The sequence below is a fragment of the Tupaia chinensis genome, unplaced genomic scaffold (assembly GCF_000334495.1).
Source record: "Tupaia chinensis unplaced genomic scaffold, TupChi_1.0 Scaffold000539_1, whole genome shotgun sequence".
NCBI lineage: Eukaryota > Metazoa > Chordata > Mammalia > Scandentia > Tupaiidae > Tupaia > Tupaia belangeri.
Genome location: NW_006160052.1, coordinates 3,755,607 through 3,778,311, shown reverse-complemented (window position 1 = coordinate 3,778,311; position 22,705 = coordinate 3,755,607). Strand labels below are relative to the sequence as shown.

General features: G+C 44.6%; 1 protein-coding gene across 1 annotated transcript in view; it reads left to right on the top strand.

The window, feature by feature from the left end:
- Positions 1 to 22,705, top strand: part of HPSE2 (heparanase 2 (inactive)) — a 287,742-nt gene that overhangs the window by 122,559 nt on the left and 142,478 nt on the right. Inside the window, exons 6-7 of the mRNA XM_027775254.1 lie at positions 1,841 to 1,947; positions 6,085 to 6,199. Of these exons, the coding sequence (XP_027631055.1) occupies positions 1,841 to 1,947; positions 6,085 to 6,199 (222 nt within the window). The remainder of the gene's footprint in view (positions 1 to 1,840; positions 1,948 to 6,084; positions 6,200 to 22,705) is intronic.

The following is a 22,705-nucleotide window of genomic DNA, read 5'->3' as shown; positions in this document are numbered from 1 at the left end:
GGCTAGGTTTTTGCCATAGGGCATATGCACTCACCAGAGAGGAGAGAGACAGAGACAGAGAGAGGGAAAGTGAGAAGTAACCCCCAGGGAGTACGGCCATACTACAATCCCTTCTCTTCTATTGTCTTTTCGGGATTTTGGGAATGCATGCACACACGCCCAGCGTGATTTTCAAGCCACTGGCTTTAGGACTCAAACCACAGTTGACCATGTAGGACTCCAGCTGCCTTAGCCACCGGGTCACCTGCTGACCCTGCCGTGTCTATATGCTATTCAGTCTTGCTGGGTGAGAATGAATAATTATATAAATAATGTTTCACAAATCTCATTTTGTTTCCTTTTTGAAAAACTTATTACCAAAGCTTTAAACCCATTTGAGCCGCTGATTTACATGAATTTACTGTTCTAACCATTGCATATTTTATAGTATGTGTCTATAGTATAGTATCGCGTATTTTATAGGATGGAACATTTATGTTTTTATTCCTCTAGCAATAGGCAACTGCCACAGCAGTAACATAACAAACACCCTAACGCATGTCTTCTTAGAGGCCAAGGAAGAAGTGCATGGTGTGTAGGTCTAGGGGAGAACTAGTTTGCCATAGATCAGACAGACAACTCTCTTTATTAAGCATAACCGACCTCTTCCTGGGCTCGCTTCCTACTCTGGCCACCGTCACAGAGACGGGAACCACGCCGGCGCCCAGGCTACCGCCAGCCTGGTACCGTGCAATGCAGCAGACCTCACCGCTCAGTCCCTACTCAGGGCCTTCTCGGAGGCAGAGATGAGCACTCAGGACCCGCTCAGCACTCAGACCTGCGCGTGAATCGAGAGACAGGAGGCGGGAGGATAGAAGCCAGGGAATAAATGCTTCCACTCTCTTCCCTTGGGGGACAGTTCTGAGACCGTGGCTGTTTACCAAGATCCCCGTGAGACGGAGCACAAGCTGCCAGCCTCGGTTGCCAATTTGCGAAAATGCATCCTCATGTTAATTTCCCTTCTTTCCTATCTCAGTTCCCTAGTTCCTTGTTCTTCTTCCTTGTTTTATTTTTCAAATGAGCCTAAGGACGAGCCTCTGAGTCAGGCTCTGCTCTCAGGGGCTACCCAGCAGACAGCATGACCCCTGAGCACCGCCGATCGTGTTCCGGAGTACATGCACCCTGATCTGGGTGGCTTGGCGAGTCTCCGACTTGTGAGTCAGAGACGGAGTCCTTTCAGAATTTCAGAGGGCCACCTCTGATGGTGGGCATTGACTGCTTGGGAGACACACAGCCGTCATTGCTCCCGGTATCGGACTTGTCACGGTGGGTCAGTGACTTCGCTCTTTTTACTTCCTGAGTTCTTTTCGAAGTGTGGTTGCCGCATACGTGGCCTGGTGACTAGGAAGTACCTGTCCTACGCCTTGCTCCCCAGTCATGATGGACAACTTCTGACTTACGGACAGGGCACATAAGGATGTGGATGTCCCACAACAGAGTGCTGGAAAAAAGGACCTGTCAGCACTCGATAATATGAAACCATCGGATGATATATATTTCCCTGAATGCTGTTGCAGACAGTTTACGTCCTAGAATATGTGTGTGTTTGGTCACATCGTCGCTTGGGTTTACTCGGGGAAAAGTGATCATTTCTCTGAGTGGACATATGTTAGTGCTTTTGAATGTGTGTATGACAACTCATTGTACTGGGCGTATCATTATTTTAAATAGCACAAATTATGATGGCCAGGGAGCAGGGAATTGAAGCAGCTTCCTTAAGGGAGTATATGTAGCCATTGCTTCTCATTTGGGAACAGCTTTGAAAATTTCATCATCCTCTTCTGCTTTCCTTGGTGAACAGGTGGTTAACACATACACCCCAGGAAAGAAGATATGGCTTGAAGGTGTGGTGACCACCTCAGCTGGAGGCACGAACAATCTATCAGATTCCTATGCTGCAGGATTCTTGTGAGTATCACTTGCAGTTTCACTCCCAGGGAGCCTGGGGAAGAAGCGCCTTCAAACCACCCTCTGTTCATTATCCTACCCACTGCAGGGGTGAGGTTTATTTCTCATTTAAATTTCTTCATTCATTTGTGAATGTGTCTAACCATCCAACAACTGGTAACTAGTACCTTTTTAAAAACATTTATTTATTTATTCCTTTATCTATTTATTTGTGATTTTTCAAGCCTCTGAGTTCGAGACTCAGACCTCCATCAGCCATGTGGGAATCCAGCACCCCAACTGCCTTGCCCGGCTGACATACTAAAGTGTCAGGCATAGTATCACGGCACAGGTAACAGCTGGGGTAGTGGTAATAGTAATGACAGTAATGAGAGCTTTATTTAAGGTCCACAGTTCAAAACACAGCACAAGAACATACACGATCTCTAATTCTCACCGCTCACATTCCATGCAAGTCACTAAGCTAGAGTCTGTCGAGGTCAGAAATAGGAATTTTCACGCCATTTCTGTAAGTGTGTTTACACAGGTATGTACATATGCAGGGACTTAGATGGTCACAATTTTTATATGCATCCTCAACTGAGAGCAATGCCTGGCATTTATAGTTTATTAATTCTGTTGAATAAATAATAAATGAGTAAACCAATAGGATTTTTTACACATAAAAACACCAAGAGAAGAGCCAGCAAGTGGTGTGGTAGTTGAAGTGCAGGATCCCATACGTCCAACTCCACAATTCAAGTCCCAGCCACCCATGCCGGGTGCATGTGTATGCATGCCCAGAATCCCAAGAGGAGAATGGAGGAGGAGGGATGGCAGGTATTCATGCCCCTGAGGGGTGCTTTCTCACTTTCCCTCTCTCTGTCTCTGGCGAATGCAGGAGCCCAATGGCAAAATCTAAAAAATGCAAACAAACCACCAGGATACAGTTCTGATATTCAGATGCTGCTAGAGGTAGGGGCTTACATAGATGCGATTTCATGTTTATTCATGGTTTTGTTTCTTCATTCATTCAGTAAGTACAGAGATAGAAAGATGAATAAGACATGCTGGGTTTTTATAGATTACTGCTTGTTAGATATAGCCCCTGCCGTATCTGTGCTGTTTCTCTGTGGAAAAGCACTGACTTAGGAGGCATTAGGTCAGAATTCATGTTATAAGTCCACCCTAGGACATTCTTTGACATCCAGACATTTAACACTGCCTCAGTGGCGAGAGGAGAAGCGAAATCTGTTAGTCTGATTTCACAAGGTTGTCACGTTAATCAATATAATAAGGTCAAGTAGATTAGCCATGTGATATTCCAAAAGTAATTTCAGTTGTCTGGGCCACACTGTCCCAATGTGAAGAACAATACAAAGTTTCTACTCTATTATAGTTAGATTTTCCTTTTGATTTAAAACTTTTGTTTCCGTGTTTTACTTTGTTTTTGTAACGCAAATTGTTGGTACAGATTTGTTCATTTTTATGGGAATAAAATATAATTGTAAATGTGAAAACAATTTGGAAGTATGAATAATATTTATTCATAATATAAAAACTAACAATGTTCTGTATTCCAGTAAGGAAAAAAACCCTCAATTCTTTTACAAGTCATGGGTTTAGAGCTCCATATGGTTTCAGATTTGGGAAGCCATAAGGATGTGTAACTTTTCCCTAGCATACGGATTCTCAAGGTTCTTAGAATCTAATTTTACCCAGATAAATTCCCACTCAGCTAAGAGCACCTACCATGTGCCAGGAACTGTGGGGGTGTTTTGGGGACAAGCTCACACTGCCGTCTATGCCTGATGAAGGAAGCGTAAGTGACAGGAAGGTGGAGAAGGGGCAAGTGATTGCCACTTAGTGGCTAGCAGAGGGACGACAAGAGTCCTGGGGAGGTGCAGAGGAGGGGAGTACTGCGGACAGGGCCACGGAGTTCAGTAGGCGATGGCACTTGATTTGGAGATCAGTAGATGCAAAGAAATTCGTCAGATGGAAAGAGGTGGGTTAGGGGAGGAGAGGAAGGGGATTTCTTTTTTAATTTTTTTGAAAGTTTTTTGCTATAGGGCGCATGTGCTCACCAGAGAGACAGAGAAACAGAAAGCGAGAAATATCACACACACATACAGACACACACACACACACACACACACACACACACGGACGGGGGGATGGCCATGCTGCCATCCCTTCTCCTCCATTCTCGTCTCAGGATCTTGGGCACGCACGCATATGCGTCCAGCATGAGTTTAAACCACCGGGCCCGGGACTCAAACCATGGTCAACTACATGGGAGTCCAACGATATAGCCATTACACCAACTGCTGGTCCTAAGAGGAAAGGATTTCTAACCCTGTATACAGGCTGAGGAAAGTATGAGAAAACATGATGCATTTGGGTAGCCAAGAGTAGCTTTATGTGACTTAGAGACTGTGGGATTGAGGTTTCGGGTGCGAGGAGTGGGGAGAAGAGGAGTTAAATGAAGCCGGACAACACATACTTGGGACAGATTGTGAAATGCCTTACTTACATTCAGAGAGGCCTGAAGCTCTAAGTCACGCTTATTTCCCACGTAGCAGCACGATGAGGCGTTTCCTCAGTTTCAGAGGTGGGAATACAGAGAGAGGAGAGTGAACGCACCAGCGGATGAATGACTTGCATGTGTAAACAGTGACACACACATACAGACACACACACACACACACACACACACACACACACACGGGGGGATGGCCACGCTGCCATCCCTTCTCCTCCATTCTCGTCTCAGGATCTTGGGCACGCACGCATATGCGTCCAGCATGAGTTTAAACCACCGGGCCCGGGACTCAAACCATGGTCAACTACATGGGAGTCCAACGATATAGCCATTACACCAACTGCTGGTCCTAAGAGGAAAGGATTTCTAACCCTGTATACAGGCTGAGGAAAGTATGAGAAAACATGATGCATTTGGGTAGCCAAGAGTAGCTTTATGTGACTTAGAGACTGTGGGATTGAGGTTTCGGGTGCGAGGAGTGGGGAGAAGAGGAGTTAAATGAAGCCGGACAACACATACTTGGGACAGATTGTGAAATGCCTTACTTACATTCAGAGAGGCCTGAAGCTCTAAGTCACGCTTATTTCCCACGTAGCAGCACGATGAGGCGTTTCCTCAGTTTCAGAGGTGGGAATACAGAGAGAGGAGAGTGAACGCACCAGCGGATGAATGACTTGCATGTGTAAACAGTGACGGCAGAGTCATCGGCGGGTATTGGAAGAACCAAGGGGGGGTGTGTTGGAAGGATGGCACCCTGGGAAGTGGGTGGCACGGTGGAGTGGACGGTGAGTGTGGGAGCAGTGCATACCCTCCACTATAATCTACGTGTGATGACTACATACTTGAGTCCCGTCATAGTTCATTCCAGTGCCAAGGGAGAGTAGGACCGCATTGACCGCTGACGGTGACATGCAGGGATGTGAGGACGGGCATGCTCTCACACAGGCCGGGTGTGTGTGTTACAGGCCCGGGAAAGGTGCATGCGCAGTGACGCAGGGCAGGCAGGGGCGTGGTGGAATGTGCAGCGTGTGCGCGTCTGTGATTTCATGTCCCGTGGCCAGGAGGGAGGACATGAGGCTTACAGGTGGCCAGGGTGTTCATTTGCTGGTATTCCATGAATAAAAGACGGGTCATTAGGAACAAGCTATTTTATGACTAAAGGCAACTCATTTTACTCCCTTGGACCTCTGTTTCTTTTCCTATAAAATGAAGAAGTTGGACTTGACAATCTCCAAAATCTCTTACAGACGTGCATTTGATGTTTAAAATAACCTTCTCCTTCGGTCTGGTCATGGGTTTCATAACATTGTTTCAGTCGGCTGTGGACTGGAAATATTAAGGCTGTCCCGTAGGGGCCTGTGAGCTATGCACGTCGCCTAGGCACGTGGTAGGCTGTATCATTCAGGTTTGCGTAAGTAACCGTGCCGTCAGGGCCGTGATGGAACCACCTAACACATTTCTCGGAGTGCATCCCGGTCGCTAAGCTGTGCGTGACTAGTTGGTGAGTTTGGTGGTGGGGGTGGTGTGTATCTGTGTTTTACAGCCAGTCTCTGAAGAGCTCATCGTGTGCCATTTTAAAAGGGAATTGATGTCACTTTTTTTCCTCTGTCCTTCAGATGGTTGAACACCTTAGGAATGCTGGCCAACCAGGGCATTGACGTCGTGATCCGACATTCATTTTTTGACCATGGATACAATCACCTTGTGGACCAGAATTTTAACCCGTTACCAGTAAGTGTGGGATAAAGATTCCCAAATCCTTTTCCACATCATTCAGGTTTAATTTTCTTTGCTAAATCATTCCTTGTTCCATACTAGAGAACTGTTCTCCTCTTGCTATTGGCAGTCAATTTCATAAATTGGAGAGAAGCGTTCTTATCTTTGTTCCCTTGGCCTCTTCCCAGACTTTTGCCTTCGCCACACACCTATCCACATACTAATATCTGTACGCACACATATACACATACATTTGCATGTATGCGTATTTACATATGTACACTTACATATAAGATATTTACATATTGGGACCAGCAGTTGGCATAATGGCTATGTTACTGGACTCCCATGTAGTCAACTGCGGTTTGAGTCCCAGACCCGGTGACTTGAACTCATGCCAGGCACGTGTGCGTGCGTGCCCAAGATCCCGAGAGGAAAATGGAGGGGAAGGGATTGTGGCGTGGCCATCCCCCTGGGGGGTGATTTCTCGCTTTCTGTCTCTCTGTCTCTCTGTCTTTCTGGCAAGTGCACATGTCCTATAGCAAAAACCTCTCAAAAAAACAAAATTCACATATTTAGGGGCTGGCAGGTGGCATGGGGGTTAAAGGCTCTGGACTCCCACATGACCAACTGCAGTACGAGTCCCAGACCTGGCGGCTTGGTTTCTCACTTTCTCTCAATCTCCCTCTAGCTCTCTTTCTCTCTTTTCTCTCTCTCGCTCTGTCCCTCTTTGGTCAAATAAAAATAGGTAAATGAATAAATAAAGTAAAGTAAAATAATTCTTTAAAAAAAGATATTCATATATTTATAACTATTATTTTAGCAAACCTTATGCAATTGAGATTCCACATCTACTTGTGGCCTGTTTGAACTCTGCTTGAGAGTGAATTTTTCCAGATTGTTTTCTTTTAATGCTAATAGGAGACATTAGTTAATGTCAGATGCAACATGTTGAAAGCAGATGGGCGAGTGTTAGCCAAGATGCGATACAGTAGGAACCCATCTCCTGAGGACAGCGGACGTGCACTTAGAGCTCGATGTTGATCCCTATGTGACAATGAAGGGATTTATTTGCCCAGGAATTTTTTTAGGAAAGTAAAAGAAAAGAAGAATAAAATAGGATGGCAAAAACAGAGATCTGGGTTGGTCTACTTATTGGCCAATCAGAGAAATCCCACTTAGTGCCGAAGAGCTATGCTTATCAGAAATACTAACGTAGGTTATTCTTTTTCTCAGATGTCATACTCATGACAAAATGTAGATTCCTCTCATCAGCTCAGAGTTTCAGAGCTGGGATTGCCCTTCAAGATGACCCAGTCTTGCCTCATTTAAACGGAGGGACTGATAGCCAGGGGTGGGGTGGGGCAGGGAAAAGGGGATGTAGAGCCTGCCCCCAACCTGTTCCTGGTGCTTCTCTTGCAGAATTACTGATGCCCTGGGGTCCACTGTAAACAAAACCAAACAGAACCAGGGAGTGTCCCTGCTATGATACTTACTTTCCTCTGCTCGTGCCCTCCCCACCCTCTTCACCCCCATCCTGAGCCAGGAGGCCTCGGAGCCCAGAACAGAGAACAACGTAGCACCCAACAGCACCACGTCCATGCTCTGAAAGAACCCTCTAGGTTAGAGTCCTAAGTAGTTATTGTATACTGGGTGTACATGATTCCAATGTTCCAGATAAATCACAAATAGTAAAACCAACTGGCAGAGTTGCTTTTAGGGATACCTCTCTGAGGTAAATGCCTGGGTCTGGGATGGGAAAGAGAGAGAGCTTTCAGCTTGGAAACACAGAGATTTGTTTTGCTTTGCTTTAGCTTATATACATGTGGAAATAAAACAATTAGGAACGATCTGCAAGATGTACGTATTAAGTATAATGTCACACAGAAATAAATATTGACTGGACATCGGTCACTGGGGAAGAGACTAGAAAGTGAGAAAGCGAACCGTGAGGGCTCCTTTAGAGTGCATGCCCAGAAAGGCTTCTCTGAGGAGCTGACACGTAAGCTAAGAGCATGATGACAGTGAAAAGCCAACTCTGTGGATGTCACAGAAGCACTTCACAGGCGGAGGGGAAGATGAACACAGAGGCTCCGTGGCGGGAACACAGCGGGCATGTTTAAGGAGACACAGAACACAGGTATCTGGAGCATCGCGGGAATGGGGAGACTGGCTGGAAACGAGGATCCGTTCTCACAGGGCTCTGTAAGCTAAAGGAGTTTGACTTTGACTGTGAGTATATCTAGAACCACTGCAGGGACCAGCAAGTGGTGTCGTGGTTGTCACTAGACTCCCACATGGCTAACTGCGGTTTGAGTCCTGGACCCAGTGGCTTGAAAATCACTCGGGGAGGTGTCTGTGTGTGTGTGTGTGTGTGTGTGTGTGCCCAAGATCCTGGGAGGAGAATGGAGAAGAAGGGATTATGGCATGACCATTCCCTCAGGGATCTCTCTCCCTGTCTCTGGCAAGCACACATGCCCTAAATCAAAAACCTTTACAAAACCAAACCAAACCAAATCAGAACACTGGAAGGCTTTAATCAGAGAAATAACACAGTCTAATTTATATTTTTAAAAGTGCTCCCGGGAATAATGCATCAAATGTTAGTTATACATTTTATATAATGGAGATAATGCTTAGCAATTTACGAATCACTTTCATAAATGACACATCGACTCTGCTCCAAACACCCTGTCCTTCCTCCTTCCTTTATTTATTATTTTTTTTAGAGAGATTTTTGCTATAGGGTGCGTGTGCTCACCAGAGAGATACAGAGAGACAGAAAGCTAGAAATCATCTCCCGGGGGAGAAGCCACACCTCAATTCCTTCTCCTCCATTCCGCTCTCAGGATTTTGGTACACGTGCACACACACCTGGCATGAGTTTTAAGCTGCTGGGCCCAGGACTCCAACTGCGGTCGGTCGACTATGTGGGAGTCCAGCAACATAACCATTATGCCATCTGCTGGCCTCTTCTTCTTTTCTTTCTTCCTTCAGCTCATTCAGATTCCATTCCCTCTTCTTCATCATGTACTATGTGCCAGTTGCTACTGCTGGAAAGACAAGGTCTCTGGACTCATGGAGCTGGCGAGTGGTGAACCTCAGTGAGAAATGGAAGAGAAATGTATAAACAAGATCATCACAGTTTGTTACAATTGCTCTCAAGAAAGCCTGATGAGATAAATATGAATATTTACATGGATTTTGCTGAGGCGAAACTAAGGTTCTGTGAAGTTAAAGTGACCTACTCAATATCACACTAGTAGGAAGAGCAAGAAATCTGAGTTTTCTAGTTCTAACTCCTAGTTTTTTTCTCCCTCTGCGTCACACTATTTCTTGGTATACTTAGGTGTTTTTGCTGTGGTCTGAGGCCAGTTTTGCCTCATAATTGAGTCTGGAGGTGAAAACAGACACGTTTGAGTGTTGGAGAAAAGAAAACATTCCAGAAAGGAATGGTCTTTGGGGGACTAGTCAGGCTTCATTTCCAGAGTTGGACAAACCTGGATTCTGTATCTACCTTCTGTGTACCATTTGCATGACTGGGTATCAATCAAAGATAGTTCTCATGGCTTTGTTCTCCCCATCGGAGAGTTGATGCTGGTGGCCCCAGAGATTCAGTGGATACCTGGTGTCAGGAGAACTCATGGAAGTCCATAGGAAGCTGAAACAAGTTCCATTCATTTAGTGCAAAGGCTCACATGAGCCGGGCAGCTGTATTTCTGGGAACACCAAGCTCTAATAAAGAAACCGTATGCAAAAGCACTTAAAAAGGTTAGCAGGCTTTCTTTTTATCTTTCTTTGCGCTAATAAATTCTGCACCTTATAAGTAGAGAACTTGGCAGCCAGGACAGTGTGTCCTCAGCCTCCCCGGGAAGGAATTTACGAGGCTCGACCAGGGCACCAATCTGAGCGGCGTTGCCAGCAGGCCCCTGGAATGTGTAATGGAGACCAACCTGGGGATTGTATTGGTTGCCACTTCAGAGAGTTGTGCGATTGATAGCTAAACACTGCCAATAAAAACTTGTGGATTTTACATTGTGATTAAATCTTCAAGAGAGTTTGTTAAGAGCTTAGGGGATTAGTGAGTTGTATTTTGGTTGCTGCCCAGAAAAATCAGTATTTTCTATTCCTGTTCCTTCAAACCCAGGTGAGTGTTCTTCAGGAATAGAACTTATTAGAAGATTTTGGCTTATGTTTTGTTTTTGTCAGTGCTCTGAGGTAAACTCAGAAAAAGTGAGCATCTTGGTCTTATGGCTCCACAACTCGTAGCCCATTTTATGCCTGCCAGTCAGTTTCCATCCCAGTTTGTGGCGTTCCAGTCCAGCCCTGGCGGGCCATTCCAATAGTACTGATTTAAGGTAAGAGAGACTATGCGATGGCCCTTTAAAAAAGAAATTCGTCCCCAGAAAAGACAATTTTCGACTACACCCCATGTTCTTCATGGTGGATCTCTAGCATAGTGCCAACCCTCCTCCTGTTGTGAGGTTTCCGTAATTCTGGGAAGAGGAGAACATTTAGTTCAGCCGTGCCTCATCACTCAACTCCCACCCATTTCCCCGACCCCTCCGCTGTTGGGAACGCGGGGTCGTGTGAGTCTCCACAGCCGGCCAGTCAGTCATAGGCTCCCTTGGGAGCAGGCGGTGTTTGTGCAGAAGAGATCTGCACATTTGGTGGACATAGTCCAGACCCCACCAACCGTGGGCATTTCTCCTCAGAGAGGGTTTTGGAATTTAGCTTGCTGCTTTTTTAAAGAGCTTGATTTACAGAGCTTTCAAGGGAAAGGAATGGTGAATTATTAGTCAACATCTTCTTAACTCCCACACCCAGCTAACATAAGCAGGCTTTGCACAAATATAACTCAACTCAAAAAATATCCACACTTCAGATGGGTCTGGCTCTGTGCTTGGCATTCTATGGACACACACATAAATAAGATACAAGCCTTCGTCTGCAGAGCTAATGAGCCGGGGTGTGTCTGTGGGATGACGATTTCGTTTTCGACTTGGAGAAAATAGAAGGTGAGATCGTACCGGGTTACCTGTCTGCAGCAGGCATGGTGAGCATATTCGTCATCAGCGTTCTTTTTTGCCCACTGTCCCTGCAGAATACTTATGAATGCTCAGTTCGGCCCAGTGCATACGTATGGAGCGCCTGCTGTGTACACTGTTCTGGAATTCAGTCACTGATCATGGGTTGGAATACCACTCACTAGTCTACGGTGAGATTCTTTGCAGGTTCCAGTCCTAGTTCTGCCATTAATTGGACATGCAGCTTTGGGTTCTAATTGTCCTATCACTTAAGTTGTGCCTCCTCTGCCTACCTCCAAAAAAGTTACTGTTACCATCCTTAAGAAAATTAGGTATAACAATAGGATTCTGATTTGGAATATACATGTTTGTACAGAAAATCACTGGAAGAGACTATATCTAAATGTTAAAAGTGATTTTCTTTGGGTACAGTTTTAATTTTCTTCTTTGTGGGTATTTTTATATTTAAAACTGTTGCAATCAACTTTATTGCTTTTAAAATCTGAAAAAAGAGGCCCGTGGGACCAGCAGTTAGCGTAATGGCTATGTCGCTGGACTCCCACGTAGTCGACCGTGGTTTGAGTCCTGGACCCAGTGGCTTAAACTCCGCCAGGCGCGTGTGTGTGCATGGCCAAGATCCTGAGAGGAGAGTGGAGGAGAAGGGATTGCAGCGTGGCCATCCCCCCGGGGGGTGATTTCTCGCTTCCTGTCTCTCTGTCTCTCTGTCTTTCTGGCGAGCGCACGTGCCCCATAGCAAAAGCTCTAAAAAAAAAAAAAGAAAAAAGGGCCCGTTATATGAATAAAAATAGTGGGCCAGTCCTATTTGGCCTAGGAGTTAATGGACTTAGATCCCACATGGCTGACCACAATTCAAATCCTGGCTCCACTGTCTTGAAAAACATACAAGGCAGGTGAGTGTGCATGCCCCAGATCCTGACAGAATGGAGAAATGGAAAAGGGATTGCAGCATGACCACACTCATTGTGTGTGTGGGTGGGTGTGGGGGGGAGGTACTTTCTCCCTGTCTCTGTCTCTCTCTGGAGAATACACGTATCCTCTGGCAGTTAGAAAAATAATAATAATGAAAAGATAAAAATAAATAATAGTATTTTGAAAAGATTAAGTGCTTTGTATGGCTAAGCAAATACGATCGCAATGTTATCCACTTATCACTCATGTTTTGTTCATTCATAAACACTTATTCCACTCACGTGCTGGATACTGTGCCGGACTCCAGAGACACTGCCCCTGTCCTCAAGAAGCTTGCAGTGTAGACGGGGAGACAAATAAATGACCAGAGACTATGGCAGAATTGCTTTAGAAGGACGAACAAGAATAGAGAAGGCAGACCGGGTGGAGGGCAGACTGGGGCCTCAAGGAAGGCTATCTGGAGGAGAAGACACCTGAGCTGGATCTTGAAGAACTTAGCCACGAGAAGTAGTCTTAGGGGCTGGCAGGTGGTCTAGTGGCTAAGGTGCCAGACTCCCATGTAGTTGGCCATGACTTGAGTCCTGGACCTGGCCATTTGCTTTCTCACTTTCCCTTTTCCTGTCTCTCTGATCAAATTTTTAAAAAATAATAATAAATAAGAATGATGTAAAAAATTCTTAAAAAAAGAAAAAGAAAAAGAAGTAATCTTTGGGGTCTTGGTAGGATCTTCCCAGCAGAAGCAATAGCGTGAGCAGAAGTACAGAAATATTAATTTTCCAATGAGTCATGGTGGATGAATTATGAAAATTATTTAGGAAAGCATTTCCCATTGCTATTCAGTGGCCACACAGGGTGTGCAACAATGAAACAATTTCAAAGCTCTGGACTGGGGGTGGTGCGGTGGGAGAGGTGCAGAACCCAGCCAAACCAGCCTGTGACCTGTTCTTTGGTATGGCCTCCTCTCTTTCTTTTCTTTCCCGTGGGAGCCATCAGGAAGATGAAAGCAGCAGAGTGTACCTGTTTAGGGGTAGCTGCGATGTGAAACCCAATCCTCTCATTAGGGGCCGGACAAAGACTTCTCCGTGTGCAGCCCTCCTTTGTGGGAGCCCGGGCTGCTGAGAGAAGGGCATCCTTGGCTGCAGGATCAATCACAGACTCAGGCCGCCCCCCTCAGCGGCCAAAGCCTCTGGGCTGCATGCCCAGTGGACAGGACTTGCTTCTTGTCTCCGGTGTGCCCTGAAAAGCTGGCTGCTCCGATCAGAGCCTGTGCTGTGACCAGGAAAGCAGCTCTTGGCTCTAATGCTTTTACAAGCAGCAGAAGCGCCTCAGATTTGTTTGTTTGTTTGTTTTTGAGAGATTTTTACTGTAGGGCGCGTGTGCTTGCTGGAGAGACAGCAAGTGAGAAATCACCCCCCCGGGGAAATGGCCACGCCACAATCCCTTCTCCTCCATTCTCCTCTCAGGATTTTGGGTGCACACACATGTGCCCGGCCTGAGTTTTAAGCCGCCAGGTCCAGAACTCGAACTTGGTCGACTATGTGGGAGTCCACCAACGTAACCAGTATGCCATCTGCTGGCCCCATGCTTCTGATTGTTGACTACCAGTTCTCAGTCCATCCTTACCAACCTGAGCAGTGTGTGTGGGGTGTCACCGCGGCACTCACAGTTGTCACAGCCCACCCCAGCAGAAGCCATCTTGAGAAACAGAAAGAGCTGTGGACTCAGAATCGGAGGACTCAAAATGCAGCCTGGAATTTCTGAGTCACACGAGTCTTTATTTCCTCCCCTGTAAAATGGGGGTAACTTTCCTGGGGTCAGAGAGATGGTACCCAGTTTAACAGTATTGACGTTGGAATCAGCCTGATCCGTATTCCAAACCCAGCTCGATCCCTTTCTCCTAAACTCAGTAAGCACAAGTTTTCTCTCTGATAAATGGGCATAGCAGTACCGTCTACCTCAGACGGTTGCTGGGGAGATTTAGTGAGCCAGTACTCAGTGAGTGCTCACCAGTAGCAAGACTCAATAATGTTAGCCGCTAGCAGTGTGTATAAAGTCACTTTGTAAGATGTGAAATTCTGTAAGTCACAGGAATAATCATCAGTGATAACTTGAACATAACTGGTGAGATGATACACTCTTGAATATTTATCAGGAAATCAAGCCATGATAACTAAATTGTGAAATGTAGTTTTTTTGGGGACAAAAATTAAATCACTAGAAAATTAGAACCAAAAGGAAAGCTGTGACTCCTGGACTTGAGAAGAATTGACTGCGAACGGTTAAAGAACAACTAACATGACATTTTATTTCCCTCCAGAGAAGCTGCCAGCCTGTCCCAGTGAAGGCAATTAAACGGTAACTGGGCTGCAGTGTCAGCGCTAGCACCTTCCCTTGGTATTTATAAACGGCCCCCTAAGCCTGGGAAACCACACTGTGTCCCTTCCAAGTACTAATGACAGCACATCATGTGACTCGCTGAGAAGCAACTACTGAGAATCTCACTCTGCCATCCAGCAGTTATGGTGTTCCGGGATTGCAGTCCCGAGGGATATAGCTGTGGACCGGTGTGTGGACGTTGGGGAGAAGCAGCAGGTCCAGCCTCGCTGCACCTGAGGAGGGCAGGGGGCGTGGCCTCGAAGCACCCTGCAGATGAGCAGGAGCAAGGTCAGCCCTGCAGGAGTTCACCAAAAACATGAAGAAATGTCTAAAAATAATCTGGCAGGAGAAGGGGGTAGGGACTCTTTGGCAAATTGGGAGGATCTTTTGTGAATGCCACAATTTGGCGAGTTTAGTTCATCTAATACGACATAATATTGGAACAGCAGATGGCGTAATGGTTAGGTTGCTGGATTCCCACGTAGGCATCCGCAGTTTGAGTCCTGGACCCAACAGCTTAAAACCCATGCCAGGCACGTAAGCATGCGTGCCCAAAGTCCCAAGAGGAGAATGGAGGAGAGGGATTGCAGCATGGCTATCTCCCCAGGTGGTGATTTCTTGCTTTCTATCTCTCCATCTCTCTCTCTCTCCAGCAAGCGCAGGCATCCTGTAGCAAAATTCTCTCTCTCTAAAAAAATAAAAAAATAATATTATAGATCTTGTATTTGCAAATGTTAAGGGCACAATGTTTGGTTATGACCTTTACATACCAGCAAGCAAATACATTTCCTATAGGAGTGACCAGGAGAGGTGGAGAGACCACGTTGCTTTTTTCTAACTCAATTGTGTTTTTGCGGTTGTTTGTCTATATAAAACAAAAGTCCCTTTTAAAAATAGAAATAGAACAAATAAATATAGATTCTGTTCAAAATGCTCATTTAAATGCACTGTGCTATTTATAATGTTTCTGACGATCTATTTGTCATTAGGGTGGCTCACTCACTAACCTGGAACTCCCATCACTCGGTTTATTCCATCTCTAATTCGGTTGTAGGCCTTAAAAGGATTGAACAGGACACGCCAATTTTACTTACTCTAAACTTGCCTCGAGAAGATCTGCCACTTCTCTACTCGAGAATTCACTGCTTTCATCTTGATGTCAAATCCTCCCAGCTTGTCTTCATTAGAACAGCAGTTCTCAAGCCTGACTGCACATGATAGGCACCTAGAGAGCTTTTAGAAACACCTATGCTAGGCTCCAGCCCCAGAGGGTGCTTTTTGGGCACTCTGTCAAGGACCCCAGGTGCTGGTATTTTTAAAAGCCCCACAAGTGATTCTAGCGTGCAGCAAGAATTGAGAACCAATGGGTTCAAGGCTTCCATTTACCCTGATTAAATTGGAAATTGCCTTTTCTTTTCTCTCTATTGTTTGTTTGCCACTCTTGTTTCTATTACTGATACATTTTTTTAAAGAATTTAGTGCAATCAATCATTCATTCATTTGAAAGATATTGTTCGGTATCTACTGGATAGTCAGAAAAGTCATGACATCTTTTCTGGTTTTCTATGCAAAAATGTATCGTGACTTCTCTGACAATCCAATGTATGTGCCAGATGCTTCTAGTTTCTGTGGAAATAGGGATGATGGAGAAAGACAAGATCCTTGCCCTCACTGGAGGTTAAGTCTAGGAGAGATTAAAATGAATCAAGTGGACCAGCAGGTAGCATAGTGGTTAAAGTGCTGGACTCCTACATGGCCAACTGCAGTTCAAGCCCCAGACCTGATGGTTCGAAAATCAGCCTGGCACATGTGCGTGCATACTCAAAATCCCAAGAAGAGAAGGGACTGTAGTGTGACCATTCCTCTTTTGGGGGGTGATTTCTCACTTTCTCTCTCCGTGGTGAGCACACAGCCTTACGGTAAGAACCTTAAAAAAAAAAAATTAACTAGTAAACTAAGAAATACTTAGTTACAGAAGCTAGACTGTTAGCTAGGAAGTAAATAGGTTGCTAAGTTGAATAATGAAGAACTGAGACCTCTTAGAAAACTAAGGAAGTCTTCACTGAAGGACAACTGTTAGAGGAGCTGGAAGACGAACAGAGGGCCCCCTCCCCGAGGTCAGCATCCGCAAAGGCTGCACGGGGAAAGAGGCTCGGTTACACGTCAGAGCGTGCAGGCCGCCAAGGCCACCCCGAGGCAGTGTCTACCCACAGCCAGGCACGGAGGCAGCCAGCAGGATGCCTGGGAGTTTACTCAGCTCCCTGTGTGCAGGGCCCTGCCCAGCCCTGCCCTGCCTTGCCCTTGCCGCCAGAACATGAAAACCTCTTTGCTTCCGTTACCCCTTGGATGAATAACAGGCCACGTCCCACTGCGGGCCCTGTGTCTGGGATCCCCAACTGAGCCTAATGTCCACCGTGTCTCCCTGTCACTGACCCAGCCATCCCCGTGTGTGCACTGTCTTCTGTCATCCAGCTTTGAAGTGAGGATGACAGAACAGTCGAGAGCTTTTATACTATTCTGTTCTGTGTAGCTTTACAGATTTCAGTGATTTTCTTTCCATGTCCTTGTGCGAGGGTGCTGTGCCGTCCAGTAACGCAGAGCACTGCCTTAGTTGCTGTGGAGTGTAACAAAGTCAGAGTCCTTCTCTGCATGTGTATGTGTTGGCAGTGATGAGACATAAAGCCTTGGAGCGCTAGTTCACAGGAGATGGGTGCAAGGCTTGTCTTGCTCACTCAGTGTCCCCAGAGCCTAGCAAAAGGTCCCCTGCCTAGGAAGTACCCAGTACATATTTGCAACAAGGAGGGAGGGAGGGAGGAGTCCAGATGAGCTGCAGACAACGGCTTTTTAGACCTTGGACATGGGAGAGATTAGTGCTGGCTGGCAGGGAGGAGTAGGGAAGGTTTGTGCAGTAAGATGTCATTACTGGACACTGTAATATTAGTTTCCCAAAGAATACAGGGATTCTTGCAGAAGCTCCTTGCCCCAGGGTAAGAGGCCATGACAGTAGGAAGGAAGGAGGGCCTTAAGATGGCTTACCAACTGGAGGACCAGGAGTTCTGGACTTGATTCCAGGTTCTGCTACCAACTCACTCATTGTGGGGTGCAGGGGCACTCTGGGTCTGTCTCACGTGGAGGTTGAACTTGACCATCTGAGATCCCCTTCATCTCTCACATTTTCTGATTCATCTTCATCACCTCGAGGGGTGATTTCTCGCTTTCTGTCTCTCTGTCTCTGTCTCTCCAGCAAGCACATGTGCCCTAGAGCAAAGATCTCTGTAAAAAGTAAAGTTAATAAAATTAAATTAAAATATACTGTTTCACTTTGAAATCATTCAGGGAGTAATCCATTTTTTCTCGAAGCTTCTATATAACCCTGTTATAACCCGTAGGCCATTTTCTTGTTATTAGCATTACTGGGGTGCATCTAATTTCCCCTGACTATAAGCTCCTTGAAAACAGATGTCACCTCTCCTGTCTTGATCCCCATCACGATGTCCTAGTCATGGTCAGTCCTTGGTGAATTCTAAAGCTACTCCATGACTGGGGTGCTGGGGCCGCAGTGCGTTGCTGGGTAGTGGGCAGATGGGAGGCAGGCCTTGCCCGAGGTGCCGTGTGCCTCCTGGGTGCAGGGAGCCGGGGCCTGGACTTGACTCCCAGCTCCCCGTCTGCCTGCTCTGTCACAGTCGGCAGATCTCTTCATCCCCATCATGTGTATTATGGGATGCCAACCGTCCATACTTCATAGAGTTCTTGTGAGTGCTTGAGATGGTGCCTACAGAAAGGACATAATATTACCATTATTGAATATACTAAATATATGGAAAATATTCATTGTAACTGTATGAAATGCCAACATCTTGGGAAAGCTGGGACCCCCTAGAAGGGGCCACATCAGTAGCACGAGGCAAATGCTATCTATAAATCCTCAGCGACCAGAAATAGTTTATTATAGCAATATCAGTTTGGACATATAGTTTGTTTTAGAATCTTAAAAATCCCTCATATCCCATTTCATATTCTATGAACTATATAATAATGTTTTTTTTTTTTCTTTTTGGTTTTGTTGTTTTTTTTTTTTATGTCCCACAATAAGTTTCCACTATTTTTATAATCCAGCAATTCAACTGTATCTATAAATCCTCAGCGACCAGAAATAGTTTATTATAGCAATATCAGTTTGGACATATAGTTTGTTTTAGAATCTTAAAAATCCCTCATATCCCATTTCATATTCTATGAACTATATAATAATGTTTTTTTTTTTCTTTTGGCTTTGTTGGCTTTATTCTTTATGTCCCACAATAAGTTTCCACAATTCATTTAATCCAGCAATTCAACTGGCCTTTTCGACTTCCCTGTAAGGCAGGTGGGATAGATATACCCACGCTGCTGGCAGAAGAGAACTGTGGCCTGGAAAGGTCTGACGACTTAAGGGAACAGGACAAGTAAGGCCAGGGTTCTGGGTTCTGAGCTTCCTCGCGACGGCTTCATTTTCTCCTCTAGTAGTTTGGACAGGTCAGGAAGTCCAGTCAGCTGTACCCACCGAGAGCCAGGGCAGATAGAAACAGCAATTAGAAGTGGAGGACCTGGCTTCCAGGTGAAGTGAAAGCTCTGGAGTTAGCAGTGTGAGAGCCACAACAAGACACGGACTCGTTCCAAGGCCTCACCCACAGGTCACGGTAGATGGATTTCCTTCCCTGAGACTTTGTCTAAACTCACTTGAGTTCAGGAGAAAGCAGACAGGATGGTGACTTGGGAATCTGTATCGAACAGGATCATAAAAGTTTGAGTGAATTACTTTCCCAGCATGTTCCAATGGATGTACACATGCCTTCAGGTCCCTGTAGGAGACAGGGAGACCCAAGCCCTACCGCTAGTCATCTTTCCTTTAAACAGCTCTGCTTAGGACGGCAAGAGAAGGAGGCGGCGCTGGTGGAGAGCCCTGCACGCCGGTAAGCGAGGCGCGGCTTCGCGTTGGCATTAGTTTGCCCTTTTCCCTCCCATAATAGCTTTATTGAGATATAATTAACCTACATAAAACTTACCCTTTAAAAGTATACGGTTCAATCACTTTTTATTATATTTATTGAGTTGTATAGTCATTACCCATTTTAGAATATCACCCAAAAGAAAACCCCATGCCCGTCAGCAGTTACGCCACATTCTCTCTTCCCCCCAGCCACTGACAACTGCTACTCTGTGTTCTATCTCTGTCGATTTGCCTTTTCTAGATATTTCATGTGAATGAAATGAGGTACGTGGCCTTTTATGCCTGGCTTTTTTCATTGAGCATAATGTTTGCAAAGTTCACCCATCGGTGTAGCATGGATCTCATTGCCCTCTATGGATGAATAGTACTCTATTGTATAGATGTACCAAATTTTATATCTGCTTTATTTTATTTATTTTTTATGGCCCTGTTGGATATAGATGTCACTATTACCTATTCAATTATTGATAGGAATTTGTAGTTTCTGGCCATTATGAAAAATGCCACGGTTAAGTATTTGTGTACGATTTGTGGTGTATGTTGTCATTTCCGTTCGGTACACACCTAGTGCTATGGTTTGATTGATGGTGTACCCTATAAAATGAATCTGGAAGTTTAATCCCCAGTGCGACAGTGTGAAGAGCCTGGCCTCCGGATGTGGTTACGTCACGATCCTTATGAATAAGATGCGTACCCCTTTGAAAGAGCTCGAGGTTGGAGGTGGCGCTCTATTGTCCTTCTGCCCCTTCCACCACACGAGGACACTGTGCTCCTCCCCTGTGGAGGATGCAGCAACAAGATGGCATCTTGGAAGGGGAACAGCCCTCTTCAGATGTTAGTCCTGTTGGTGTCTTGTTCTTGAATTTCCCAACCTCCACCAGCATAAGAAATACATTTATCATTTTTCTTTTGTAGTCAACCAATTCATTTCTTCCATGAGACAGAAACACTCCAAATGGGGGCCCCATGCCACGAGCCCATTAACCAGCTGGGACCATGGACATGTGCACATACCCTGGAACCTGTGTGGGGAGACCCTGGGATGAGAGCCCCCTCAGCACTGCAGAGCAAAGAACACTGGGCCACTGCCACCACCATGGCTGACCTAACTGCTGTTCTTTATAAATTACCCGCTCTCAGGTATTGTACTATAGCAGTACAAGTGGACTTAGACAGCTAGGAAGGGATGGAGCACATGGAAACTTGGTTTAAATTATTGAGTAATTGCCAAACTCTTTTGCAAAGCAATTTCTTCATTTTATATTCCTATCAGCCATGGATAAGGGTTCCAATTTCTCCATGTGCTTGCTACCACTTGTTAGTGTGGGTATAACATAGTATCTCATCATGGCTTTGATTTGCATATCTCTAATGACTGCTGATGTTGAAAAACTTCATGTGCCTATTAGTCATCTGTGAATCTTCTTTGAAGATATGTCTATTTTAAATCTTGGCCATTTTTTTTGGAAGATATTTGTCTTTTCATTATTGAGGTGTAAGATCTCTTTGTAATACAAATCCATTTCAGGTAAATTATTTGCAAATATATTCCCCATCCTTTTCTTTTAAGAGAAAGGAACTGCTCTACTTTTTAGAGCAGTTTAAGGTTTGTAGCAAAATGAGTAGAAGGTACAGAGATTTCCAGTGTGTCCCTGCCCCTTACACATGCATGAACACTTGCAATATCAACACTTTCTGCCAGAGTGACACATTGTTGCAAGTGATCAACCTCCATTGACACCTATAATTGCCCAAAGGCATAGTTTACATTGTGGTGTACTTTTGTGCCATTAGTACCCTTGTACATCTTGAATATTCTGTGGGTTTGGACAAATGTATAATAACACGCCTCCACTATTATAGTGTCATGTAGAGTATTTCTCTACCCTAAAAATCCTCTTTCTGCCTATTCATCCCTCTCCTTAGCAGCTGATCTTTCTACCATCTCCATAATTCTGCCTTTTCCGAAATGTCATGTAGTTGGAATCATACAGTATGTAGTCTTTTCAGATTGACATCTACTGCTTAGTAATATACATTTATGGTTTTCCCATTGTCTTTTTGTGGCTTCCTAGCTTATTTTTTAGTTATGAATAATATTTCATAATCTGGATGTGCCACTGTTTATTTATCTACACAGCTACTGAAAATGTGTCTTCCAAATTCTGGCAATTATGAATAAAGCTGCTTTAAACATCCATGCAGAGGTTTTTGTGTGAGCATAGGTTTCCAACTCATTCAAATTCTTTGCCATTTTTTAAGAAGGCTGTCTTTTTATTGTTGAGTTGTAAATACTGAGGTACATGATTGCTGGATTATAAGGGAAGAACATATTTTTTATATATACTATATGTATACAAATTTTTATATATCATAATTATTTCCAATATGTGTATAAGAAACTGAAACAGTACCTTTCAATGTGGCTGCACCATTTTTGCATATCCACCAGCAATGAATGAAAGTTTCTGTTGCTTCACATCCTTGTCAACACTTGGAGTTGTCAGTGTTCTGGGTTTTGGCCATTTTAACAGGTGTGTAGTAGTAACTCTTTGATGTCTTAGTGTGCATCTCCCTGAAGACATTTGATGTAGAGCATTTTCATTCATTTATTTGCCATCTGTGGATCTTCTTTGGTGAGGCGTCAGCTAAGGTCTTTGGCCCATTTAATGGTGTGTTTATTTTTTTGTTTTTGAGTTTGTAAGAGTTTTGTGTATAGCATATGTTTTATCTGTTGCAAATATTTTCTTCCAGTCTGTGGCTTGTCTTCTCTTAACATTGTCTTTTGTAGAGTAGAATTTTTTATTTTAATGAAGTACAGTTTATTGATTATTTATTTTGTGAATTTTGCCTTTGGTATTGTATCTAAAAAGACATCACCACACCTGAACTCATCTAAGGTTTCCCCTGGGAGTTTTATGGTTTTACTTTTCACATTTAGGTCTATGATCCATCCTGAGTTGAGTTTTGTAAAATTTGTGTCTAAATTAATTTTTTTCATGAGTATATCCAGATGTTCTTGCACCATTTGTTGAAAAAACTACAGTAACTTTGCTCAATTTTATTGCCTTTGTTCCTCTGTCAAAAATTAATTGACTGTATTTATATATATTCGTGGTTCTATTTCTGGACTCTCTATTCTGTTCTATTGATCTATTTAACTTTTTTTTTTTTTTTTTTTTTTTTTTTTTTGTTACT